General features: G+C 45.8%; 1 protein-coding gene and 1 long non-coding RNA gene across 4 annotated transcripts in view; one reads left to right on the top strand and one right to left on the bottom strand.

Moving 5' to 3' along the window:
- Nucleotides 1-14611: 14611 nt before the first annotated feature.
- FLVCR1 (FLVCR choline and heme transporter 1) overlaps nucleotides 14612-20703 on the bottom strand; it is a 28382-nt gene continuing 22290 nt past the window's right edge. The window contains exons 9-11 of one of the 3 annotated variants that reach the window (XR_008685035.2): nucleotides 17562-17629; nucleotides 16399-17386; nucleotides 14613-16298 (exon numbers count right to left, since the gene is read on the bottom strand). Coding sequence is in view for 2 of the 3 variants with exons in the window: in XM_088845258.1 (XP_088701384.1) it covers nucleotides 17312-17386; nucleotides 17562-17629 (143 nt within the window). In the remaining variant the exon portion in view is untranslated. Of the gene's footprint in view, nucleotides 17387-17561; nucleotides 17630-20703 lie in introns of all 3 variants that reach the window. The other 2 variants (XM_088845258.1, XM_055419057.2) reach the window with 2 other exon arrangements.
- Nucleotides 18461-20134, top strand: LOC148775088 (uncharacterized). Its single transcript, XR_016039584.1, has 2 exons — nucleotides 18461-18598; nucleotides 19833-20134. It is a non-coding gene; the product is annotated as an uncharacterized LOC148775088 (long non-coding RNA).

Below are 20703 nucleotides of genomic sequence, written 5' to 3'. Positions count from 1 at the left end.
AAAAACAAAGCCTCTGTGTGCTCTGCCCGTCTCTCCCAGCTGCCCACTTCCCCACTGCAGAGCCCTTCTGGGCTGGCTATCATGCCAGGCAGTTCTCAAACCCAGAAACCCATGGGATCCCACAGCAAGAGAGCATCCTTGCCTAGTTGCCCTGCCCTCAGCTCTCAGGGTCCTCTTTGATGACTCAACAGCAGCACTGATAATGGAGGATGCTCCAGCCAACTCAGAAACCAGGGACACGGGCCTATGTTCCCAGGTCAGAGGGAAAGCCTCTCTATCCTAGAGCAAAGTAACATCCAGAAGGTTCCCGTCTCCACCCTCCCAGGGCTCCCAGCGACCCCCCCCCGCCCCCAACCCCAGCAATGGGTGCAGAGCAGAGTCCGAGGTGGGGGGGGGGTGGAACAGAAGGAAGAGCACTAGCTCAGCTGCCAGGGGAGGGACGATGGGGCCCCTCGTGCCGCACGGAGCAGCCTGGCCACCTTGAGCCCCATGTGCAGGTGACCAGCCAAGTGGACCCGAGCCGAGCCTGGGATGGTCGATGTCGTGCCCAGATGCCGCGCTGTCTCTTGGGTCTATCGGGTAGGCCACAGACACCTCACACTACAGGTCACTGAAAACCAAGGTAGCTTTTTGTTTTGTTTTTGACAGATCCTGTCTCAGATTTATTTGTTCAGATACCACAGGAGGACACCAGCGCTATGCAGACAGCAGCCCAGGGGTCACATCAGTCCTTCTGTCCTCACACTGGCAGATGAAGGTCTCCACTCCAGAGCTTTGGTGCCTGGGCACCCTTGGGAGCCAGAGCCGCAGCTGCAGGTGCCCTGGCCTTGGTTGGAGGCTTGGCCTGGGACTTTGGCCGGCAGAGCCTGAGACCCTTGACGATGCGGGCACAGGCACGTTTCCTGAGCTTGGGGTGAGTGGTGTAGGCAAGTTGGCTGAGCTTGCGGCTGCCGCCCATTGGAATCTTGGGCTTGACCTCCTTGGGCTTCACGAGGGCCTTGACAGCCTCAGCACTCGTGGCCTTGGCGTTGTTGGCATCTTCTTCAGGCTCTTCTTGTGTTTCTTGGCAAAGTGCATGATCCTCAGGAACTTGGGGTCCACTGCCTTCAGAGACTCATATTCTTTTGAGTTTCTTGATGGGAATTTCTTGATGCCATTTCTGTGCCATTTTGGGGACTGGTTGTGCATGGTGTGGTTCTTGGACTTGGCCACGTTTGCACTGGGGCCCACAGATCCTGAAGCACCTGATACCAGATGAGAAAGAACCAATGTAGCTTTTTAAGATACATTTTCTGCTGCAGACTCTAAACTACATAACCATCAGTAAGATAAACACAGGAGAAGCATGGGTGGGTTTAAACGTCGAACTTTATTCAACATACGGGTGTTATCAGAGAGCCTAACATATATGAATCTCCCGCTCCCTCCGGGTATCTGACTCAGGAGCAAGTAGGCATGGCTTGTTTAACTTTATGCCAAAAGATTCCCCAGATCTCCGGGTTTGGGAATCACCAATGTGATTGATTTTCTCCTTGAGGAAATCAGCCCTAACTAATCATTGGAAGGACTGTTGCTGAAGCTGAAGCTCCAATACTTTGGCCACCTGATGCAGAGTTGACTTAATGGAAAAGACCCTGATGCTGGGGAAGACTGAAGAGGGCAGCAGAGGATGAGATGGTTAGACAGCATCACCAACTCAATGGACATGAGTTTGGGCAAGCTCTGGGAGATAGTGAAGGACAGAGGAATTTGATGTGCTGCAGTCCATGGGGTTGCAAAGAGTCAGACACGATTGAGTGACTGAACAGAACAAGAAGTATGGCTTATGATCATTGTCATAATTAGCAGCCCAGAGCGTCCACCTCTCTATGCCTGACTTCCGTCACTGACCCAGATCCTCGCTGTAAGTCTCAGAAGATGGAGTATACGTAGAAAGGGGGCTGCCTTGAACGCACTAGTGAGTTTGCAGGGGACCCGATGCCCAAGAGCAGTCCAGGCAACTGTTCCGTGAGTGCTGGAGGCAGGAGTGCCTGCAGCAGATTGGTGCTGGGGCTAAGAGAGCCAGCCCATGATGCCCGCCAGGCTGACCATCCGCGTCGACGCCTTAAGGATGTGCCTCCCTCTGGTCATCCCTCAGGTCAGAGCCTGAGGCTGAGGTTGTGCCTGCCTCTCCCCGCTTGGGTTTTCTGCCCTCCTTTCCCCAAGGAGGCAGCTCATATGAGGCAAGGGAGAGGCCTGCCTTGCGAATCTGTCCTAGTCCCAGCTCCATTTTTTTCTAGCTACTCAACTTTTGGCAAGGCTGAGCCTGAGTTTACCCCTCTTCAAAATAGCTGTGATCAGTGAAGCTTCAGAATTGATTATAGGAGGCACTTGGGGCCCTAAGAAAGGAGATGCTGAGATATTGTCGGCAAGCACATGTACACCATTTTGCTTAGATAATAGGATTGTTGGGGGTGGGTTGGGGAACGGGGAGCCGGCCAGGGTGATGCTGAAGTCTCTCCCAGCATCTCTTGGTGCTGCCAGGGTTACAGGAATCAAAACCTGCCTCTCACATGTAGTGACCGTGATGGTCAGATGAGATCATGCAGTGAAGCCCTTTGGGAGCTGTAATGCTCTCAGCAGATGGGGTATGTTACTGTCTCCTCCTCTAGAAGGACCTTAGCCCTTCAGTCGGGAGCCTGACCAGCACTGCTTGCTAATGGATCAGTGATGTTCCTGTGGACCCTTCTACAGTGAGGCCTTCAGTGATCTTTTTCCCAGCTGTGGACGATGCCCCAAGTGGTTCTCTGGCTCCTTCTTAAGCCAGAGGCTTGGTTGGATCCTCTAAGCCCCCCTCCTCACCCCCCAACCTTGTTTTCTGGAGGAATCTCTTCACTTAGCAGCAGCCCAATTAGTTCTCCAAATAAGTGGTAAGAACCTTCAGAGGCAAAGATGGCCAGTGGCTTTCACAAGCAACCCACTTGCATGAACAGGTGGGTTGCTTGTGAAAAATCCCATGGCAGCATCCGGGTCTAAAGAATCAATTTCTGGGAGTGAGCTGGAACAACCCGTGAGGGTTTTTTCATTCAGTTTTGTTTTGTTTTTCATCGCAAGCATCCCTGGTTATTGTTGCACAAACTGAATTTGAGTTTTGGAAAGGGTGTTTCCTGTGATCTGGTCCCCTGCCCAGCTAGAGTTCCTGTAAACCCTTCAAATTCAGGAGAATCTTTCCCAATTTTAAAGTGCTCACTTGTTCCTAGGAGGCGATGAAGTGACAGGAACACAGCAGATATACCAGCCACATATTCCTTTTGGGAAAGTCAGCTGAGCTAGTGCGGAAGGAAACTCGAGAATAAAAACAGCACTGGGGAGGTAGAGTTTCAAATGCATTTGCTAAGGGCAGAGCTTTTGCCCAGGGCAGCTTTTGCTAAGCTCTTGTTTGGAGAAGACAGAAAACTCGGGGGAGGTCCCATAGGGGCCTGGAGATGCTCCTGCCAGACGCAGCTCCAGCAGCAGCTCCGCTCAGAGCCTTCCCCAGCCCCACCCACAGAGTTCATCCTCGCTAATGTGCCTCAGCACTCAGCTCAGATCCCCTCCTCAGCACTTTCTCACCATTTAAATTCTCCGTATGTCTTTCCTCACCAGACTACCAGACCTGGCAGCAGGTCTCGCTTGGCTCTGCAGCCCTGGCCCGAAATTACTGTTTAATGTTTGTTCAATGAATAAACGAATAAGCCCCATAAGTAACCTGTGAGACAGAAACCCAGAGAAGATCTTGAATTTTAAGAGGTAATTTAACGAAGAAGAAAAAAATGGAAGTCCTAATCATACAATTCATCGTCCTTATGAATAATACAGAGAAAACACAAACAGGCAGAGGAAGGGTTGGGCGAACCATACTTGATAGTTCTAGAAGTGAAGACGTAATTCCAGGAAGTGGTCGTCTTGTGTGAGTCTGACCCAGCGTGGCCACGCTGGGATCACTAGGTAACTCCTAGAACGTAAAAAGTAAGACCACAAACATCTCTTTCCCTACTTTAATTTTTTTTTTTAATTTTATGGTCGCGTCGTGCTTGCCTGCAGCGGAAGCATGGCGTCTTAACCCCTGGACCGCCAGGGAAGTCCCTTTTTCTCTCCTTTACTTGCTCAGGAGGCCTTAGCATCAAGCCCAGGAGTTGGGCCTGTTGAAAGTGCTGGATTTTGTGCCCAGACTCTGGGACAGAGTCTCTTCTCTCCTTTGGTACCTTTTCTCCAAAACAGGTAAGCATGTTGCTTGCCATCCTTGATTCACGGTGATCAGGATGCTGCGGGAACCAGATGTACGTTAACACCTTCTTCACCAGGGAGAAAGCTGCTTTCCTAGAGGCTGGTTTTTCCAGCCCTCCTTTCCTAGAAGCAAAGTCTGCTACCCCATCTCAGATCCACCCTGTTCTCTGAAGTGGTCCAAAAGCAAGGGGAAGAGAGGAAGATAAACATCTGACAGGGAAGAGTGACAGCTGACTCTCCCCAGGGACCGGCCTGGCCCGCTCCGTGTCTCCCATGGGTGCTCAGGTTGTTTCTGCACAGGTGCCCGATGCCGTGTGTCCTGCGCAGGCTGGAGACGGGCCAGCAGGGCCATCTACGTGCCTTCCCTCCATGGCTACAGATGCACCTGCTGGGCTCAGAGCCGTCCAGGCGGTTAAGAAACCCAATCTCTGCCTTGTTCCTCTTCACAGGGAAAAGACAGAAGCCTCCCCTCTGGATCATGAAAGAAACAGCCAGGTCCTGTTTCCAGTGAGGCTGGGGGAAGGGTTTCTGGGGCAACCTAGGGGAGCAGGTACGGGGTTGGCGGGGGAGGCTGAGCCTGGGGAGACCCCCCTAAAGAGGCACTGTGTGCTCAGCCCACCCAGGGAAGCGAGATCAGAGGTAGCTTCTGCAGGGTGGGAGCTCTCAAAGTGTGGGCCCCAGATCTGCTGCAGTACATCACCTGGGAGCTTGTGCGGGACACCAGTCCTTGGGCCCCACCTCACACCTGCAGGATCAGAACCTCTGGGGTGGGGCACAGCACGCTGGGGTTTACCAAGCACCGTCCCCAGGGGATTTGGAGGCAGGCCCGAGATGCTGAGCGTCTGGATCAGGCCTGCTGGGAGAGAGAGCCCTGGGGTTGGAGGCAGGGCCTGGGGCCTGGGGACTTCAGAGCTGCTTCACCCATCTGCCCCAGGGTGTTGTACAAAGAGGATCCCTTTCTAGGTGTGCCGGCAGGTGAAAAGGGTTTGGGAGCCTACCTGACAAACATGTGACCGGCAGAAACGCTGAGGTAAGTCCCCTGTTGAAGGAGGTTCATCTTCCAGGTGCAGACAAGCGTTTTCCCAACTTGGAGGGTGTTTCCATGAGTCCTCTGGTAGCCCGGTCTAGAGACTAACACTGCGTGCAAATCCTTTGCCCAACATAAGAAAAAAGTTACATTCTGCACAGGCCACTACTTCTTGATATGCGGTCGGCAAGCGTGGAGAAGGATGAGTCCACTGCCGAGCTGTGAGGCGTCAGTGGAAGGAAGCCCGCTGTTGGGACACCGGGCTGAGTCCGGAACAGTGTGGCCCGAGGGACCCGAGGGGCATGGGAGCAGCCTGCGGGGAAGAATCCCTGAGCGGGGCTCTCAGTTCAGTTCAGTTCAGTGCTCAGTCGTGTCCGACTCTCCGCGACCCCATGAATCACAGCACACCAGGCCTCCCTGTCCATCACCAACTCCCGGAGTTCACTCAAACTCATGTCCACAGAGTCGGTGATGCCATCCAGCCATCTCATTCTCTGTCGTCCCCTTCTCCTCCTGCCCCCAATCCCTCCCTCATCAGAGTCTTTTCCAGTGAGTCTACTCGTCGCATGAGGTGGCCGAAGTATTGCAGTTTCAGCTTTAGCATCAGTCCTTCCAATGAACACCCAGGATTGATCTCCTTTAGAATGGACTGGTTGGATCTCCTTGCAGTCCAAGGGACTCTCAAGAGTCTTCTCCAACACCACAGTTCAAAAGCATCAATTCTTCGGCGATCAGCTTTCTTCACAGTCCAACTCTCACATCCATACATGACCACGGGAAAAATCATAGCCTTGACTAGACGGACCTTGGGTGGCAAAGTAATGTCTCTGCTTTTTAATATACTATCTAAGTTGGTCATAACTTTCCTTCCAAGGAGTAAGCGTCTTTTAATTTCATGGCTGCAGTCAGCATCTGCAGTGATTTTGGAGCCCAAAAAAATAAAATCTGACACTGTTTCCACTGTTTTTCCATCTATTTCCCATGAAGTGATGGGACCAGATGCCATGATCTTTGTTTTCTGAATGTTGAGCTTCAAGCCAGCCTTTTCACTCTCCTCTTTCACTTTCATCAAGATGCTTTTGAGTTCCTCTTCACTTTGTGCCATAAGGGTAGTGTCATCTGCATATCTGAGGTTATTGATATTTCTCCCGGCAATCTTGATTCCAGCTTGTGCTTCTTCCAGCCCAGCGTTCCTCATGATGTACTCTGCATACAAGTTAAATAAGCAAGGTGACAATATACAGCCTTGACGTATTCCTTTTCCTATTTGGAACCAGTCTGTTGTTCCATGTCCAGTTCTGACTGTTGCTTCCTGACCTGCATACACGTTTCTCAAGAGGCAGGTCAGATGGTCTGCTATTCCCATCTCTTTCAGAATTTTCCACAGTTTATTGTGATCCACACAGTCAAAGGCTTTGGCATAGTCAATGAAGCAGAAATAGATGTTTTTCTGGAACTCTCTTGCTTTCTCCATGATCCAGTGGATGTTGGCAATTTGATCTCTGGTTCCTCTGCCTTTTCTAAAACCTGCTTGAACATCTGGGAGTTCACGGTTCACATATTGCTGAAGCCTGGCTTGGAGAATTTTGAGCATGACTTTACTAGCGTGTGAGATGAGTGCAATTGTGCGGTAGTTTGAGCATTCTTGGGCATTGCCTTTCTTTGGGATTGGAATGAAGACTGACCTTTTCCAGTCCTGTGGCCACTGCTCAGTTTTCCAAATTTGCTGGCATATTGAGTGCAGCACTTTCACAGCATCATCTTTCAAGATTTGAAATAGCTCCACTGGAATTCCATCACCTCCACTAGCTTTGTTCATAGTGATGCTTTCTAAGGCCCACTTGACTTCACATTCCAAGATGTCTGGCTCTAGGTCAGTGATCACGTTATCGTGATTATCTTGGCCATGAAGATCTGTTTTGTACAGTTCTTCTGTGTATTCTTGCTACCTCTTCTTAATATCTTCTGCTTCTGTTAGGTCCATACCATTTCTGTCCTTTATCGAGCCCATCTTTGCATGAAATGTTCCCTTGGAATCTCTAATTTTCTTGAAGAGATCTCTTGTTTTTCCTATTCTGTTGTTTTCCTCTAGTTCTTTGCACTGATCACTGAGGAAGGCTTTCTTATCTCTCCTTGCTATTCTTTGGAACTCTGCATTCAGATGCTTATATCTTTCCTTTTCTCCTTTGCTTTTCGCTTCTTTTCTTTTCACAGCTATTTGTAAGGCCTCCTCAGACAGTCATTTTGCTTTTTTGCATTTCTTTTCCATGGGGATGGTCTTGGTCCCTGTCTCCTGTACAATTTCATGAAACTCCGTCCAGAGTTCATCAGGCACTCTATCTATCAGATCTAGTCCCTTAAATCTATTTCTCACTTCCACTGTATAATCATAAGGGATTTGATTGAGGTCATATCTGAATGGTCTAGTGGTTTTCCCTACTTTCTTCAATTTAAGTCTGAATTTGGCAATAAGGAGTTCATGATCTAAGCCACAGTCAGCTCCTGGTCTTGTTTTTGCTAACTGTATACAGCTCCTCCTGGGCTGTAAAGCTGGGCTCTACTTTACAGAAATTGTCCAGGGCGGTTAAGAGGAGTCAGGACATTCACCACCCATCTCATTATTTGACTTGGAAGCATCACTAGACAGGTGAGAGACTGCTGTTGCCCTGTTAGGTGCTACCAGAGCTGGAAGTGGCAGGACACACACTCATGTGTGTGCATGTGTGTGTGTGTGTTTGGGTTAAGTAGCTCTTGCTGGCTTCAATATGGCTGAAATAAACCAGCACATCCCATGCTCCACCCCACAAACACACACTGCCATCCCCAGTGAAATTTTGGCAGTGAGTCTGAAACAGTACAACCTAAACAGAATATTAAAAAGCAAAGATATTACTTTGCCAACAAAGGTCCATCAAGTCAAAGCTATGGTTTTTCCAGTAGTCATGTCTGGATGTGAGAGTTGAACTATAAAGAAAGCTGAGCGCAAAAGAATTGATGCTTTTGAACTGTGCTGTTGGAGGAGACTCCTGAGAGTCCCTTGGACTGCAAGGAGCTCCAACCAGTCCATCCTAAAGGAAATCAGTCCTGAATATTCATTAGAAGGACTGCTGCTGAAACTGAAACTCAAATACTTTGGCCACCTGATGCAAAAAACTGACTCATTTGAAAAGACCCTGATGCTGGGAAAGATTGAAGGCGGGAGAAGGGGACGACAGAGGATGAGATGGTTGGATGGCATCACCGACTCAATGGACATGAGTTTGGGTAAACTCCGGGAGTTGGTGATGGACAGGAAGGCCTGGGGTGCTGCAGTCCATGGGGTCGCAGAGAGTCGGATACTGAGCAGCTGAGCGGAACTGAACTTAAGCAGTTTATGGGATGACCAGTAGAGGGCGTCCTCTCCCTAGTTTGGGGCAGAACCGGTCCTCCCTGCCGGGCGCCCGGTGCGGCTCTGGCAGCCAGGCTCTCAGCGTTAAGGAAAAGACAGCTTTACTCGGAGGTAAAAGAGACACGAGCCTAAAGCAAAGTGACTTCAGGGACACAGGGAGCAAAGCCTTGCCTAGTCTGTCTTCTCAGACAACGGAGACTGTTTGAGCCTTATCCATTTAAAATGCAAATATAACCCAGGATTACACTTCAGGGCTTCCTGTCTCATTGAGGTGGAGGGAGTTGAGAGGGTTTTGACAAACCAGAAGGTGAGGGTTAGGGAATGCTGGGCTGGGCGCAGAGGCGCTGGGGCATAAAACAATGAAATTGGGGCCTCAAAGGCAAGCATCACAGTCCTTCTCCATTCCAAAGAAGGGAAAACCCTTGTGTGCTTCCCACAGTAAGAGCTGAGAGTACCACGGAGGGATGCCGCTTTCTTGGGGGTCTGTTGTCAATTTCACATGGACGGTCTAGATCAAGTGCTGTGGACCGTAATGATTTTTCCTGTCTTTGAGCATTTTGAGGCCGGGACACTGCTTTATATTTCCAGTTCCTGGTGTAAACTCTGACGCAATTGTAAATGCTCTGTAAATGCTAAGTGAACTAATGAATGGCCACGTGTAAGGAACCATTAGGTAAATTACAGTGTATCAGCCTTATTGGAATATTACACAATGATTTAAAATAATGGTCATTTGAAAGTTGCTAAGAGAGTAGATCTTACAAGGTCTCATCACAAGAAAAAAAACTGCAACTATGTGAGGTGACCTATGTTAACTAAACTTACTGTGGTAATCATTTAACAATATAGAAGTCAAATAATTCTGTTCACCTTAAATACAATGTTATATGTCAACTATATCTCAATAAAACTGGAAAAAAAATAGAATGGTTACAAAGGCCATGTAGTAATATGGGAAGTGCTTATGGTATGGAGTATCCAAATTGCTTTATGTCTATGGACGATGACTCGTGCATGTGAACGGAAAGGGAACACGGAGAAATGAAGAGTTGTGGACGGGCAGCGGACTTGTCAGTAACTTCCTTCCTAGTTTGTGATTTAACCTCCTCTGTTGTGGGCTATGCAATACACATAAAAATCATTTTTTTCCTGCCCACAAGAACGTTTCAGTTTTGTGCTTTGATGCCAAAGTACACTGAGTCCTATCGTGTTTGCTCAGATCTTTCTCTCTCCGGAATTCATTAGTTTCATGTGCCGGTCACAATGTCCAGGACTGCACCCACTTGCACACAGAAGTATTAATATCTAAATCCTTCGGATATTAATAACTTTACTGGCAGCTGCTATGCATAACATGGAATTCAAGCACTTAAACTTCAGTTCTCCCAGCCAACTGCTTCTCAAGTGTTATCTATAAGAAGTCCCCATTTATACTGTCAATGAGAATGATAATGGGTCTCACTTGTTCAGAGGCGACCTTCTACGTAAATTTAATCCTCACCACAAACCTACAAGCAAGGAAATATTATCCCATCTTGTAAAGGAAGAAACAGAAATTCAGAGGGTTTCTATTACTGCCGCAAGACTATCGGCAGTTGGGTTTCATCATACCTAAGACTTCAGGCTCTCAAAGGCTGCTCGTGTTTTAACCCAACATACCATGATGGGTGTTTTCAAAGGGCTCACAGTACTGCAGAGGCAACAAAATAATGCACATCAGTAATATAGTTTAGACATCCCTGGTAGCCAAGTGGTAATCTCAGGGGGTTGGGGCCATTTCAGTCCCTGGAGGAATCAGATGTTTTCTTGAGGAAGAGATGTCAGCTTAAGCAGAATGTGTCAAACAAACCCTAGAGGCTGCAACCGGAAATCAAGTGTCTCCTGGTTTTGGACAGTTCTCTTTCCAATGACCATTTCATCATGGGCTTAAAACAGTATCAATGAAGGGAAAGGTGCAAATAAATACATGGGACAGGACTAGACAGAAGCCCGACCTGTCATTTGTGTAAAAGGGACATGAAGTTCACAGACTTTACCTTATGAGTCATCTCCCCTCTCTCCTGAGCCCCATTCCCTTCTTTTCTCAAGGCTTTAGGGCCTCCAGGCTCATGTCCTCCTCCTGCTGATTCAAACCCGCTCACAGGACATCCATAGATCTCAGTACAGATTTAAGACGAGGTCAGTGCACCTTGAACCTTATCTCTCTTTAGGGACCCAAAGGTATTTTATCTCCTGTGAAAAGTCATAGAAGCGTTTTCCATGCTCAGGACGGTGTCAAGGCCGCTCCATGTTACTTCAGGGCAATGGTCACCTACAAGAATGACTGACTGGTTCCACCTGCAAAGAGTGGGTAGGGACAGGCATCTTGGTTCCAGCAGCTGAGGTTAGGCAGGCAGGTTATAGAAGCACTGATTTCAGAAATGTGCCCCTTACCTGTGTACATTTGCCTGCAGTGGAATATGAGAATGGTACTTTTTTCTGAAAGTTTCATTTCATCTAACTGTAATTTTGGTGTTTCTCAATAGGGTCTAAGAAAGGGCTTAACAATTTTCCCGGTGGTGAAGAATCTGCTGGGCAACGCAGGAGACATGGGTTTGATCCCTGGTCGGGGAATTAAGATCCCACATGCTGTGGGGAAACTAAGCCCGCGTGTCACAACTGCTGAACCCACAACTAGAGAGGCCGGGTGTTGCAGCGAAAGACCCAGCATGCCGAACCTAAGGCTCGATGAAGCCAAATAAATCACTAAGGAAGGGGCTTAGATGCTGAAGTCCCTACTCACTATAGGTCAACTGATAAAAACACCCAGCTCGGCCTTTCTTTCTCACGGGTTTTTCGGTCTCCAATGAGCCTCCTTTCTTCTGCCTGCTCATTAGAGACCTCTGATCCTTGACTCCCTCTTACTTTCGGCCCTTCTTTTTTAAATTGGGAAGTATAATCACTTTGGGCTTCCCTGGTCACTCAGTGGTAAAGAATCCAGCTGCCAATGCAGGAGATGTGGGTTCCATCCCTGGGTCAGGAAGATCCCCTGGAGAAGGAAATGGCAACCCACTCCAGTATTCTCGCCTGGAGAATCCCACGGACAGAGGAGCCTGGTGGGCTACAGTCCATGGGGCCCCAAAGGAGTCGGACACAACTGAGCAATTAAACAACAAATAACTGCTTCACCGTGTTGCGCTAGTCTCTGCTGTAAAACAGAGTCGGCACCATGCACACACATCCCCCCCCTCTGGGGCCTCCTCCCTTTGCCCCTCCCACCCTCGCAGGTCACCACAGAGCACCAGAATGAGCTCCCGCCACCTGCTTCACACATGGAGGTGTCTCTGTCAGCTCCAACCTCCCGGCCCATCCCACCCTCACCCACATCCACGTCCACTCTTCTTTTCTTCTCACTGTCAATCGTTGATTGAAAGACAGGCTCTTTTCTAGAACAGTGATTCTCAAAGTGTGACTGGCAGAAAGAAACCTGAGAGTCCCCAAGACCTTTACAGGGAATCCACGTCAAAACTCTTATAATACAAAGAAGTTATTTACATTTTTTCACTGGGTGACATGTGCACATGTGGTGATGTATATAACCGCTGGCATCTTAGCCCAAAAAGGGCTGTGACATCAAACCACACTACTGGAAGCCACTGGATTTTTCATTAGCATGCATTTGCAGTTTTTAAAAAGGTCAGTTTACCTAAGAATGTCCTCAATGAAGGAATAACAGCTATTGCATCCCAGTCCTCGGGTATGTGACTTTTTAATATTTTGTGATGACATAACACACTCTGCCACACACCAAAGTATGAGGGTTGTTTAGAGGAAAAGCCCACAAACAATTATTTGAGTCACAAGCTGAACTACAGCTTGATTTTTACAGACCATCATTTTCACTTGAAATAATGACTGACATAAATTACAGTTACTCAGACTTGGGCATTTGGCAGGTATTTTCTCAAGAAACCACAAACTGAGTCACTTCAAGAAACAATTGGCAGAATTTTTTATCCAGTGATGAGAACCAAGTTTTCAAAAAAAATTAGCATTTTGGAAATCCTGCATCTGCCAAAACAAGATTTAGATAGAATACGTATATGAGCTTGACTGCTTGCTTCCCAATACTTGAAAGGCTTTCTAATGAGATCAGAGATGACTTGTCTGGTATCATATGATAATATATATCAATATCTGGAAAAGCTGCATACTTCAGTGAAATCCTATTTTCCAAATGCATAATATTACAAAATATTTTTATAGAACAAGAGACAGCATTAAGTTTTAATGTAACAAAGTAGGAGCTCTGGTTTCAGATTTCACAGCTACTAACCTTTAAGACACTACCAATTCAGATTTTGGTATAGTATTAAGGAGTATCCACAATTATCTGAAAAGACTAGTAAAATGCTAGGAATAGCCACAATTATCTGAAAAGACTAGTGAAATACTTTTCCCTTTCCAAGTCCATATACGTGTGAGGCTTTTCTTCAAACATGTCAAAACAGGGAATCTTTACAGTTTGAATGAAGAGTCTAAGAATCCAGCTATCTTCTATAACACTAGACATCAGAGAGTTTTGTACTCTTTAAACATTAAAGAGTCACTTGTCTCACTACCTTTGTTTTGTTTTAGAAAGGTTATTTTCATAATAATGAAATTTATGTCAAGATATAGTTATTTTTAAATGAGTAGTTTTGGTTTCATTTCTAATATGATTCATATTGACATATAACTCATAAAACAGAAGTTCTTTGGGATCCTCAAGGATTTTTAAGTGTGTAAGAATTCTGAGATCAAAACCTTAGGGAGGAAATTCCCTGGAGGTCCAGTGGCTAAGTTGCTACACTCCCAATGCAGGGGACTCAGGTTTGAGCCCTGGTCAGGGAACTAGATCCCACATACCGCATTTAAGACCCATCACAGCCAAACAATTAAAAAAAAAACTTTGGGAGTCTCTGCTGTAGACTAATCTTTTATCTGGCTTCTAGTCTTCATTACAATTTCCTTAACAGATAGTAACCTATTTATTAGAACACAAGACTAGCTTTGGGAGGATTTGGAGTGGGCAGCCCTGTGCCTGGTCTGATTTCAATAGAACAGGCTCCGCTGCCCTGCTCCCCAATTATGTTCTCTGTTGACTCTCACAGGACCTCTGATTTCCCTCACTGGTATTCTTTTGATGTAAGTCACCTGAATGACTCTCTTCAAATCTAAATACATATAAGAAGCAATTGCTGCTAGTTACTAGTCATTAATGCATTAAAATAATGCATTATTATTGAGTGTTGACTGTATCAATCTTAATTCTAAATGCTTTTCATGTATTATCTCATTTAATGTTATGAAGCTTGAACATGTATTTTCAGTGAAGAAACTTGTAAATTGTTTTTGTTAAGCAACAAGGCCTTTAGGAACAGTGACACATATTCTAGGCTATAAGGTCTCATACAGGCACATGCTGCTGCTGCTGCTAAGTCACTTCAGTCGTGTCCGACTCTGTGTGACCCCATAGATGGAAGCCCACCAGGCTCCCCCGTCCCTGGGATTCTCCAGGCAAGAACACTGGAGTGGGTTGCCATTTCCTTCTCCATGCTAGCAGGAGAAAAAAGGCAGAGAACAGTCTGGAGCTTCCATGATGGAAGTGTCCATGATGGACTCTTGGTGGAGTGTCCATGATGGCTCATGGCGGGGTCGCCAGACTGGCCAGTGAGAAGCAGACACCACAGCAAGGGGAGGAGACTGAGCCCTGGCTCCTTTGTGGCTCAGTTCTGACCCTGACCCTGACCCTGACCCTGACCCTGGTGAGATTTGTTACCTGGTAGTCCACAAACCTTGTTCTTGCCTGGAGAATCCCAGGGAAAAGGGAGCCTGGTGGGCTTCCGTCTATGGGGTCACACAGAGTCGGACACGACTGAAGTGACTTAGCAGCAGTCCACAAACCACTTCTCTCTTGGCCCATTCTGAAATCTTATAACCCTTTTTCTATTCCCCAAGTGTACTGAAGTATCAGAACTTAAAAAAAAAGCCATACAAAATTAACATTAAAAAAATAAATTTATCTGAGGTCTGAAATACTGAAGAACAAGCATATAGCTAAATAGTACAAAGAGCAGAAATTAGAACATAAAAATGACTTAAGACAGACAGGTATTCTTCTGGCAATACTCTATAAGTTTACACATATTTAAAAACACATTTTTAAAGATATTCCTCCAACATTCATAAAAGGCGAAAGCTATATTTGCAACATTTCAAAATACTTAAAAGCATCCAGTTTCTTTCTCAAATCACTCAATTGAGATATACATAAGTGAGTTACCCAACTCCATTTTTCCAAGATACAACATAGAATTATATGATATTCTTGTTTGACATATTACAAATTTAACTAAAAGTACAAAAAAACATCAATTCATTTTGTGTTCTGCCACATAATATTTCATTATTTTTCTAATCAACTAGGACAAATACACACGACATATATGTATATATGCTTTTTAGGAATAAAATATTCCAACTTTTATCTGTAATTTGTTCAAAACCTCAGGAACTTGACAAGGACATGATTATTTGAAACAACATTGACAGTTTAAAAATAAAAACAATCATTTAAATGACGGACCTTAAAATATATTTTTGGCCATAAAATCTGTGATGTGATTATCTAAGGAAGTTAATGATACAGCATCATCTGCCTGAGCTATCACCAACTGAACAAAAAGGCTGAAAACAGACTTTAATTTCCCTGTATCTACAAGGTAACAACCACGGTTGCTTATTCAATTGTCCAGGGAATTTTCCTCCAGCTAGATTTAAGTTCCTGTGCTACAGTGATTTGGTCTATCCCCTGATGAGTGCATTTAAGATTCAAAAAATGATCTTTCAGATCAGATTTTACATTCATTATATACAGATGAGGAAAATGCTGCCTGGAGATTTACAGGGAAGCTAGAAACAGATCCACCAGGACACAGACCTGAAGTTCCTGATTCCCAGCTAAGTTCTTCTGGTAGCACGTTCTCCAGGGTAAGATTCCACATAATTTACTGTCGTTTGGTTACGGAGACTGCTATAATTTTAATATTAAGTGCGCCCAAATCAGAATTGCTAATTCACTTCAAGGGTATTCAAGGGAATACCTGATTGGCTTTTTGTGTTTATGTGGACATAATATAAGTATCATGGCTGCTTCAATGTCATTACTCTAAAGATGTTCCCCATCAGCTTGGAGAGCCAGGACGTGAACAACGTTGAGATTCTCACTGTAAACAAAACGCAGTGGTAGGCACTGTGGAAACGCATTTGGTCCTGTTTTCCTTACCCTGAGCACAGAAAACAGCAGGCTGTTCCAGCAGGTCGGAGCCGGCGTACACTCTGTGTGAAGAAAGGAGTCCGCGTGCCCAGCACACTGAGGGGCACAGACGTGGGCACAGGACTCCTCGGAGGAGAAAGGTCTGCAGAGACGATGCTGCAGAGCCGGAGCAGACAGCATTCAAGAGGTCTCCCCTGATTGGGAGCACCCAGGCTCCCTGAAGTTACTCGAGATTTCCTTATCTCAGGAATCGTCAAGGCCAAAGTCTAAGGTGTGATACAAGAGACCGTGAAAAAGCCCAGGAAACACAGGGTGAGATGTTCTTAGTAGGAAGCTATATACTGAAGGGGAAAAAAAAAGTAAAAGAGGCAATGGATACAAAACTACTCAATTTCAAGTTGGAGTGAAAAAATATAGTAAATATAGTGTTAGCTTTCTTACAATGACTGGGAAGGTAGCACAGAGACGAACTCAGGGTGACGAGTCTGTGTCTGGGCTTCTTTGCTTAAGGAGCATATAAGCCTAAGACCAAAGGGAAGAGTTCCGTCTATGCACTAAAGAGTTTGTATGGCCACAGACAGGACCTGTTACAAAGCAGTTTCTAATGAGAATGGTAAGAAACAGGAACAATTGGAAGCCATCTGAACGTCTCATCCCAATAGTGTCGCTTGGAGGGTTAAAAGCATCGTATTGGCATACTGGTTTCACACTGAGGGGCTTAGACAGTTGGTATAAACAACGCCAAGTGAAGTGAAGTGAAAGTCGCTCAGTCGTGTCTGACTCTTTGTGACTCCATGGATAGTCCACGGAATTCTCCAGGCCACAGTACTGGAGTGGGTAGGGTTTCCCTTCTCCAGGGGATCTTCCAAACCCAGGTCTCCCGCATTGCAGGCAGATTCTTTACCAGCTGAGCCACAAGGGAAGCCCAGGGATACTGGAGTGGGTAGCCTATCCCTTCTCCAGTGGATCTTCCTGATCAGGAATCAAACCGGGGTCTCCTGCATTCCAGGCAGATTCTTTACCAACTGAACTATCAGGGATGGAAAGGGAGATAATTAGGAATATACTGTTCACTTGGTTCCACTGGATAGCATATTTATATAAACAAATTGCATGTACTCCTATGCAATTTGAAGGGCATGGACCTCCATATTATCATTTTAGAAAGCCTCCTAAGCATCTACTTTCTATATTAAAATGATGTCAGCAAAAGTACTTTAAATTAACAATTAAATAAAAACAGTAACTGCATTTAGGAGTCACATAATAATTTTCAAGTAAGTGTCCATTCTCCATAACCTATAAACCAGGCTTTACTAGTCAATTATCACATGATGTCACTTTTCCTTTCACATCAAATTGCTGACTCTGACTGTTTGGACATCAGGATAGTTTTTGATTCTTGATCTGTGGGGCTATCAACTGGGACCTGTAGAAAGAATAAGAAGATTAAAAAATCTACATTACGTATCTGGCATATGTCATTGTGACAGATCCACAGTTGACTCAGGAATTAGAAAACAAGCTTATTACATAGATGGGTTTACACTTACTCTATGCACACATCTCTCAATAGTATAATCATAAAAATATTCACTACTTACAGCTTTAATATCGCCATTTGTAATTCCTTTATTTATATTGTGTCTTTTCAGATCAGACTTGATCAATGCTGCAAACAGAGAAGGACCAATGAAGTTACCACAGAGTATGTATAAATATACTTTTTTCTAAGCAGTGCAAAATCTTTTTTGATATTGTCAAATGTAGTACCCTATAGTACCATAATATTCCATAACATTCTTGTAGCCTGAAAAAAGAACACTACCTAAGTTATTAACTTAATTAGCAAGTCATTCATTAGTGAACAAATACAGGATGCTAAGAACCAAGACACAAAGATGAAAAGTGCAATTCTTTCCCTAAAGGACCCTCTAATCTAGGGAAGGGCTTCTCTGGTGGCTCAGACGGTAAAGAATCTGCCTGCAATCAGGAGACGTGTGTTTGATCCCTGGGTTGGGAAAATCCCATGGAGAAGGGAATGGCACCCATTCCAGTATTTTTGCCTGGGAAATTCCATGACAGCAGAGCCTGGTGGGCTACAGTCCATGGGGTTGCAAACGAGTCAGACACAACTGAGTGACTAAACAACAACAATCTATGGGAAACACTGACATGCAAACGATTTTAACATTGTCTAACAACTCCAGTAATGCAGGCACGGACAGGATACAGTGGGAAAATGTCTGTGTCAGCCGAAGGAAATAAGGAAAGGCTTATCAGAGGAGACACGTTTGAACTGAAACTTGAAAAAAATGAGTGGGAACTTGTCAAGCAGATAAGAGGAGAGGGGAAGGCATTCCAGGCAGGCGGAAACCAGTACAAGAAAAGAGATCAGGACAGGAAGAGCAGAGTCTATTCTCGGCACCCGAGGTAGTCCGCGATCGGTGGGGCATCAAGTACAAGGGGGAGACAGGAGATGGCAAGAGAGGAGGCTGGGTTAGCAGGATGACACTGTGAGTGAATGGGCAGGACGTGGTCGGGCTGTGTGTTAGGGACTTCGGTCTGGCAGCTCAGTGTGATCAGCAATAAGGCTAGAAGCAGTAAAGCCCGTCAAGAGGCTTTCATCCTGCTGGAGATGGTAAGGCCTGCATATGTGAGAAATGGTGAAACGGACAGAATTCAGAGATATTTTAGAATCGAACCAGTAAGCCTCAGTGGTTTGAAAGGATACGAAAAATGGGGGTAGGGGAGGGGGAAGTGGGCGACTTGGTTGGGCAATTGAATGGATGGTGGCGTTCCTGGTGGCTTAGACTGTAAAGAATCTGTCTGCCAAGGCTGGAGACCCAGGTTCAATCCTTGGGTCAGAAAGATCCCCTGGAGAAGGGAATGGCAACCCACTCCAGTATTCTTGCCCGGAGAATCCCATGAACGGAGGAGCCTGGTATAGGCTACAGTCCATGGGGTCACAAAGAATCGGACATGACAGAGTGACTAACACTTTCACTTTCTCTCGTCCTAGTTACTGAAACTGAAAATACAAAAAGGGCAGGTGTGGTGGGAAGATGCTAAGTTCTGTTCTGGACAGGTCGAGTATAAAATCCCGTAGGACATTCAGGTCCAGGATAAATATATGATTAGACATATTGGTCTGAAATGTAAAAGAGATCAGGCTCTGGAGGTGCAGATTTGAAAGTTACTAGTGTTAATGTGGCAAGTCACTCCAGTACTCTTGCCTAGAAAATCCCATGGATGGAGGAGCCTGGTAGGCTGCAGTCCGTGGGGTCGCTAAGGGTCGGACACGACTGAGCGAGTTCACTTTCACTTTTCACTTTCACACATTGGAGAAGGAAATGGCAACCCACTCCAGTGTTCTTGCCTGGAGAATCCCAGGAATGGGGGAGCCTGGTGGGCTTCCGTCTATGGGGTCACACAGAGTCGGACACGACTGAAGTGACTTAGCAGCAGCAGCAGCAGCAGCAGTGTTAATATGGTAGTTAAAGCCACAGACTACACAAAGAGTGTAAAATAAGAAAAGGGACAAATTGGTGGGTAGTTAAATAATCTAACTGGTCAGAAAGCAAAGTTGAAATGAAAGGTAAAGGTAAAATCAGTCTTAAAAGTCAGAGTACTGCTTCTTTAGAAATTCACACTACCCCTTAGAATTCTGTCACTGATAGCAACATTTTAGAAATTCAGATATTTATGCAAAGATACTTGGATATATGTAAAATGGCCTTTTTGACTGCTTCTTTTTAAATGATTTTAAAGAAACTGGTGATGTAATGAGCTCCCAATTATAAGCAGCTTGATATTAAAACATCACTCGGGCTTCCCTGGTGGTCCAGTGGGTAAGAATCCGCCTGTCCATGCAGGAGACATGGATTCCACCCCCGATGCGGGAAGATCTCACATGCCACAGAGCAACTAAGCCCGTGCACCACAACTACTGAGCCTGTGCTCGAGAGCCCGTGAGCCGCAACTGCTGAGCTACGAGCCGCAGCTGCTGAAGCCTGCGCACCCTAGAGCCCGCGCTCTGCAATGAGAGAAGCCACCGCAACACGAAGCTCGCGCACAACAGAGCTGCCCCCGGTTCGCCACAACTAGAGAAAGCCTGTGCACAGCAATGAAGATTTGGTGCAGCCAAAAATAAATAAATAAATCACCCTCTAAACTGCACCAGTGATTGACATCAATTGGTCTGCTTGACACTGTTCTACAAGTCCACTAAATCAAAGATGCTACTCACTTTTTTATAGGGGGAAACTGTGTATCTCTCTACCATTAATATTAATCAAAGAATTGAGAGACACTATGAAGTGTTTAGAAACATTTTTTTTCACTGTGCATAAATGGGCTAAGGTGTGGATATGTATTATATATGTGAAGCATACTGCTTCACTGCTGCTGCTGCTGCTGCTAAGTCACTTCAGTCGTGTCCGACCCTGTGTGACCCCATAGACGGAAGCCTACCAGGCTCCCCCGTCCCTGGGATTCTCCAGGCAAGAACACTGGAGTGGGTTGCCATTTCCTTCTCCAATGTGTGAAAGTGAAAGTGAAGTTGCTCAGTCATGTCCGACTCATAGCGATCCCAGGGATTTTCTAGGCAAGAGTACTGGAATGGCTTGCCATTGCCTTCTCCAGAGAGGACAATTAATACTGGAAAAGCAGAATGCACTGCACTTAAATGGTAATGCCTCTGTCAAAATAAGACCTGCCAAGTCTCAGAAAAAAATGTCAAAAAGA

The sequence above is a fragment of the Moschus berezovskii genome, chromosome 17, assembly GCF_049115385.1.
Source record: "Moschus berezovskii isolate FMDL1 chromosome 17, NW_MosBer_1.0, whole genome shotgun sequence".
NCBI classification, from domain to species: domain Eukaryota; kingdom Metazoa; phylum Chordata; class Mammalia; order Artiodactyla; family Moschidae; genus Moschus; species Moschus berezovskii.
Note: the sequence above shows the minus strand (reverse complement) of the source record. Positions and strands in the feature narration are given on the sequence as shown.